The sequence below is a fragment of the Macaca mulatta genome, chromosome 1, assembly GCF_049350105.2.
Source record: "Macaca mulatta isolate MMU2019108-1 chromosome 1, T2T-MMU8v2.0, whole genome shotgun sequence".
Taxonomy (NCBI): Eukaryota; Metazoa; Chordata; class Mammalia; order Primates; family Cercopithecidae; genus Macaca; species Macaca mulatta.
Window position 1 is genome coordinate 26,113,016 of NC_133406.1, and position 6,326 is coordinate 26,119,341.

General features: G+C 38.6%; 1 protein-coding gene across 2 annotated transcripts; it reads left to right on the top strand.

The window, feature by feature from the left end:
- The first annotated feature begins 696 nt into the window (after window positions 1–696).
- Window positions 697–5,443, top strand: LOC100423131 (lymphotactin). Of its 2 annotated transcripts, XM_077999490.1 has the most exons (4): window positions 697–805; window positions 925–1,074; window positions 4,154–4,268; window positions 5,142–5,443. In XM_077999490.1, exons 2-4 carry the CDS (start codon window positions 1,014–1,016, stop codon window positions 5,308–5,310), a joined length of 345 nt encoding a protein of 114 aa, XP_077855616.1. In that variant the 5' UTR covers window positions 697–805; window positions 925–1,013; the 3' UTR covers window positions 5,311–5,443. The 2 variants fall into 2 exon arrangements, with proteins under 2 accessions (XP_077855616.1, XP_028705966.1); XM_028850133.2 differs by lacking the exon at window positions 697–805 and having other exon boundaries at window positions 860–1,074.
- The last annotated feature ends 883 nt before the right edge of the window (window positions 5,444–6,326 follow it).

A 6,326-nucleotide genomic window follows, 5' to 3' on the forward strand; every position in this document is an offset into this window, starting at 1 on the left:
GGAAGTAATTCAGTATATATTAATGAAACTGATCTTACAGTTCTGATCTTTATAATAAGTTACAAGAAAATGGTTTAATATGTATGTGTGTATATTTACTTGAAGTTGAAATATGAAGGCTAAAAAAACAGGAAGATATTTAAATTGGTGTTAAAACAGCATTTAAAGTGACTACAATTATGAGAACACATGTATGCCAATACAGATTCACTGGAAAAATATTAAAAATGGAAACTGTCAGATGGTAAGATTATAGATCATTTTATTTCCTTTTTATTTGAAATAAGTTGGTACAGCACAACTTTTCAAAAGCTTCTATAAAAGTGTATGTCAAGTTGTAATAAAGCAAACATATGCATATAGACATGCTTAAACAGTTATTCTTTCTTAGGTACCTGGGGAGATTGGGATGAAGAAAGGAGGGCAACTTGAATGAAGGTGGAGGAGAAAAATGACAGAAAAGAAAGCAAAGGATCGCAAAGCTCAGTGTGGCAGCAGCCTCTCTTCCCCTCCTGAGAGAGTCAAAGGGTGGCACCAGGGACTCATGATCCATGGCTGTGGAAGCCTCATGTCACACTGGATGTCACATGAGGTGGGATGGAACACAGTGACCACTCCACCTCATTTCCTTTACAGTTTCCGCGCTGGACCATGGCAGTGAACAGCCTTCAGGCATGTCTACAGCGGAAGATCTGAATTCAGGCTGGTGGCAAGAGACAACACAACCACATTTTCTTCTATGCATACATTTGGTTTCATTGACACATTAACCACAGACAAAGGGTTAAAGGCCACAAGGCGTTAGGTTAGTATGAACAGGGAAAAGGGACTTTTTTTTTTTTTTTTAAAGAAAATAAAAAGCATCAGTATTGCAAAGACTTTCCATGATCCCACACCCACCTCAAAAGCCCCCTCTCACCACAGGAAGTGCGCTGACCATTGGAGGCATAAAAGAGGTCCTGAAAGAGCCTGATCCTCACTCTCTCCCTGCACAGCTCAGCAGGACCTCAGCCATGAGACTTCTCACCCTGGCCCTCCTTGGCATCTGCTGTCTCACCGCATACATTGTGGAAGGTAAGTCAAGAAGCTGTCTGTGAGATAAAGAACAGGGAGGCAAGGCAGGTGGGCACACATTTTGGGTTTGACTCAGGTTTTAACTGGAGTAAACTGCTTTCCTCAGGGGAGCCTTAAACTTCCCATGTGCAAAAAAGGAATGATGATTTTGATTGTAGGGGGCTTCGTAAACTCCCAGAACAGGGAGAATTTGGTTAGTATCTGGGCTCCTACTTTTCCTAATTGGGTAATTTTGGGCACATTTCTTAACCACTCAGGGCCTATGCTTATTTATGTGTAAACTGAATAGGATAACAGACATGATCACCTGAGATTAAGATTAAATAAATATTATGGTTTATTTATTTAATAACATCAGATTTCCTTGCAAATAGTAATTTTTTGATCAATGTTAGCTATGGATTAGAGGTGATGGTTATAAATGCATTTGTAGCTTTTGCCCATTTAATATATTGTTTGATAAATTATCAAAATCTTTGAGCGTTCAGTTACAATGTGGGGATGCATCAGAGGATATATGCTCTGGAGCAAATCAATGTTTTCAATACAAAACCAAGCCCCAAATGACTGGAAGTTCAGACCTTCATGTCCAGAAAATCAATATTACCTTCAAGTACGTGGGGGACTCTGTTAGTAATGCCATAAATATTACTATTTATGAGAAATTTTCTCTATTTGTAAGAGACTATACAATAATAACTACTAACAAATAGGTCAGCAACTTACACACAGTTCAATAAACCTGCAAGACACATCCAGGTAAGATTCAGCTATACTGAGCCCTTACCTGAGCATTCAGTAGATATTTCTTGAAGGATTACTTTTTCCTATGACTGGAGTGAATTTGTCTACTTATTTGTGTTCTAATTGGTAGACTTATTACTTAGACTATGATATCATAACTTAATAATGGGTCCCGAAGGGGTTCCATGAATAAAGGTTGCTGTCTGGAAGTCCTTGAAATTGTGTACAAAACAAAAAAATATTGATGAAACAAAAAAGTTTGATTACTACATTAGGCCACATGTTGCTACCTGGCTGGCATTTTGCTGAGACAATGGGCATACCATCTGAGGGAGATTCAGATCTGGAGTAGGGGAAAGGAGGTCTGTTAGAGGCTGAGAAGAACTGCAGACACTGGTCTCAAATTCCCGTTTTCTAGCTGAAGGAGCTCTATAAGTCCCACTGGTGCTTAGCTTCTTACTTACAAAAATGAGGCAAACAGTCTCTGCTTTGATTCAACTCTGCAACCTGAGTGAAGGTGATATTTTAAAGAATAACACAGACACACAAACATTGCTGAGAATAAGGAAAAGGCTTTGTGGTTTCAAGTATAACAGGATTCCCTGAGTCTTGGGAGTCCATTTCAGATACTTCACAGAGAGAAATCTTGTTTCTTAAATATGAGAGAAACAGAGAAAAAGTCCAGATTTTTCCTCTTTCATTGGTTGCAGAAACAATTCAGCATTAAAAATATATTGGCAAAGGTAGAGGGTAGGAATGTGCAGACTGGCACTGAGAGTGGAGGAGAGGAGAAGGAATGATGAAGAAAAGCACACTGTGAACACTCTTTGTTTAGTTCCATGCTTTAAAAAATGCCTTCTGATATTAGCAACACTACAGACCAAACTTGATCATTATCAGTGGTTACTTTAGATGTTTTTAGCTGCCTATTTCTCTGGGAAGCAAAGACCAGTGTCTACAGTTAAGGAGAAAATCAGCACTTAGAAACTTTGATTAGATTTTACCCAACCCTTAACAGTATTAATTCTCCCAAGTTATTTTTCCTTTTGCAATGTTAGATGTTCTCTAAACTCAATAGTTTAATTCCCTTGGGCCATTACTATTGGGGATGAATATTTTAAGGCTGACTTCCACGTACATATATCTTACCTTTTACCATTTATTAATTTTTTTGAAGTGTTTATTATTTTTATGTACAGAAAATAATTTTTATGTACAGAAAACTCAACAGTGTACATTTAACCCAGTTTAGTGGCAAGTTCCTCAGCCTTTCCTATTTCCAGCTTGGCAATGCAAGCCACAGATTTTGGACTCAGGACATTGCAGATCTCATCATATCCATCATTGTAATTGGTCCTGATAGCTTCCACCAGCTTAGCCAAAGCTCCTTTGTTTTCCTGGTTAACCTGTGTGAAGGCGACAGTGTGCTTCCTGTGGACTGGATGTCCCAGTCTTGCCTTACTTCCCCTTGATAATGCAGTAAGGGACCCCTTTTAGGACACAGGACAGGCAGAAAGATAACCAGCTTGATGGGGTCCACACCAGGTGCAATCACTACCAGCTGAGCCTTCTTGTTTTCCAGCAAGGTGGTGATGGTGTTAACCCCTGCTCTAAGAACAGGTGATTTCCTAGTGGGGACACCCCCTTTGCCAGCAGCTTTCTTCTCAGCCTGGGCCAACAGTATCTGCTTCTTCTCTTGCTTTGTCTCTTGCTTTGTCTCTGTTTGGGGGTCTAAGGACTGGGTGAACTGGTTAATGGCAGAAGGTACTTTCAGCAGCTTGTGGAGGATAGCCTTCCCCCACTGAATGTTACCTTGCCTACAGTACTCTTCACACATTACTCTGTAATCTCACTTATAGTACTGTAACATGTTGCACTATTTGAAATGATCTTTTCTGTTTACCTGTCTGTTGCCTGGCTCCCTCATTAGAAGAAATGCTCTATGAAAACAGGGACAAAACGTCTGTCTTAATAAAACATGTGGGACACAACAGGCACTGTTGTATAAATGAATGAATGAGTGTCACTGGGACATTTACTAGCCGTCCCAAATGTCTAAGTGAAAATATACATAGAGATGGGAAAACATCTTGTTTTTGTCTCAGCATGAAATTCCTGAAACAATTCTATTGATTGAGGTTTTAAATTAGTCAAATATTTACTAAGAATCTATGATGGGCAAGAGATTCAGGATGCCTGTCAGTCATCTCTTCCCCCAAAAAGCAAATGGTCTTATATTCTCACAACATTCTTAGAGTAATTTAACAGGTGATTGTTCCTATGATTTTGATAATAGCTTAATTTTTCATTGTATGTTTTTTTTTTTTCTCACCAGGTGTAGGGAGTGAAGTCTCAGATAAGAGTACCTGTGTGAGCCTCACTACCCAGCGACTGCCAGTTAACAGAATCAAGACCTACACCATCAAGGAAGGCTCCTTGAAAGCAGTAATGTGAGTTTGTCTCCACAGAAGCTGGGCTGGGTGGATATCTAGAGGTATAGAAGTAGAGTATACAGAATTGCTGCCTTCCTCAGGAAAAGTAGGTCAACATGGAGGAACAGCTCAGCTTAACTGACGAGCTCTTTATTTTTCCTTGTCAATCACGTCTTTATGCAGCCCAACTGAATGGGGATTATTGCAAAAATTTGGCTGCCAAATAAAGAATAGAAGTCCTCCTCTATTTAGCTTAGTGGAAGAGTCTGTTGAATACTGTGCATAGCTCTGAGGTCTGGGTTTAAAGATGGCTGACCCATGTCAGGGTTTCCCTGCAAGCCTCACTGGAGTTGGGGGTTCTTAGGGTTGAGTTAGGCAGAGTCCCTTGATTATCAGTTGCCATATTTCAACGAAATGAGTCAATGCACAAACTACATGGTCCCCTTCTTCTACCAGAATCTCATTTTTAGAAGTAATAACTCTTCCCAACACATAATTGCAAGCTTTACTCTAAAAAATGAAAACGTAAATATCAGCTTTTATTAAAAATATAAGATGAGTACTTTTAAATTTGAAAAGGAAGAGTGTATGTAATAATGGAACTAGATGGCCTCAGATGTCTTTTTGTTACAACATTTGGTGACATGGATGAGAAAAGGAACCTGTGAATTGTGGTGAACAAAGGGGCTGGATACTACTTGCAGATATTTCTCCTTTATGTTAAAATAGATGACAGAAGACGGGTGCCCATTTTTGATCTCATGGCTCTGAAAGACTATTTCTTGCAGTAATTTCTGCACAAGATCTCTTCAAGTCTGCTCTGATCTTAACTCTTGACCCCAGGGCTTTGAGAATGTGGCTAAATTCGTCTGTGTTTTCCTTGCATTACAGTTTTATTACCAAACGTGGCCTAAAAGTCTGTGCTGATCCACAAGCCAGGTGGGTGAAAGACGTGGTCAAGAGCATGGACAGGAAATCCAACACCAGAAATAACATGATCCAGACCAAGCCAACAGGAACCCAGCAATCGACCAATACAGCTGTGACCCTGACTGGGTAGTAGCCTCTGGCACCCTGTCCCTCTCCAGCCAGCAAGCTCATTTCACTTCACACACGCATGGACTGAGTTTATACTCACCTTTTATGAAAGTATTGCATGAATAAAATTATTCCTTTGTATTTTTACTTTTAAATGTCTTCTGTATTCACTTATATGTTCTAATTAATAAATTATTTATTATTAAGAATAGTTCCCTAGTCTATTCATTGTATGTAGGGAAAGGTAGTATATCATTTGTGTTTGATTTCTGTCCTACTTGTACCTCTCTTTGATGGTAACCGTAATGGAAGAGATTCTGGCTAGTGTTTATCAGAGGTGAAAGCTATATTGATCACTCTTAGAGTCCAGCTTATAATGGTTCTTTACACATGAGTCACAAGTTACAGCTGTGACAATGGCAACAATTCGAGATTATTGTAACTTGTCTCTATAATAGAATTCTATTTATAGAATATGGGAGAAAATAATCCAGTCTTCACTGGGTTCCCATTCTGAAGGTTCACTACTCAAAAATTTGCTTCACTCAATTGTTTTTTCACCTCTTTGTGTTTTATTTTGGTTTCCTATTAAAGGAATAAAATGACACAACTTGTCCCTTTTTTTGTCCTATTAGCAAAAATTAGAATTTTGGTATAAAGAAACTTTATTCAAGTAAAAATAAACACCTTTTGAATTGGAGAATAATCTCCCTACCTTATTAGGATTTCTGTACTTGCCATTACTGTAGTTATCATACATGTTATACTTTACTGTGAATAAGCTTTTAATGCTCCAAATGCTGACCTATGCAACATTTCTTCATGTGATCACAATTTGCACTAAACTTTTAATTAAATGTTCATCTGGTCACTCAACACCCCAGATTCATGCTCTCTTGTATGCTAATTAAATTGCTGATTTGTTTCATGCTTAGGGTTTTACTAACCAAGTAGGTGATGATGTATACATTCTGTTCTGTCAGACTCTAAATAGGAAGACCTGACCTTGTCTTGATAGTTTTAAGTGAAAAGTATTGG

Coding starts and splice junctions, on each gene's coding strand:
- LOC100423131 (XM_028850133.2), top strand. CDS start 885: ATGATCCCACACCCACCTCAAAAGCCCCCTCTCACCACAGGAAGTGCG. Junction 1,075..4,153: donor CACCGCATACATTGTGGAAG/GTAAGTCAAGAA, acceptor TTTTCTCACCAG/GTGTAGGGAGTGAAGTCTCA. Junction 4,269..5,141: donor GGCTCCTTGAAAGCAGTAAT/GTGAGTTTGTCT, acceptor CTTGCATTACAG/TTTTATTACCAAACGTGGCC.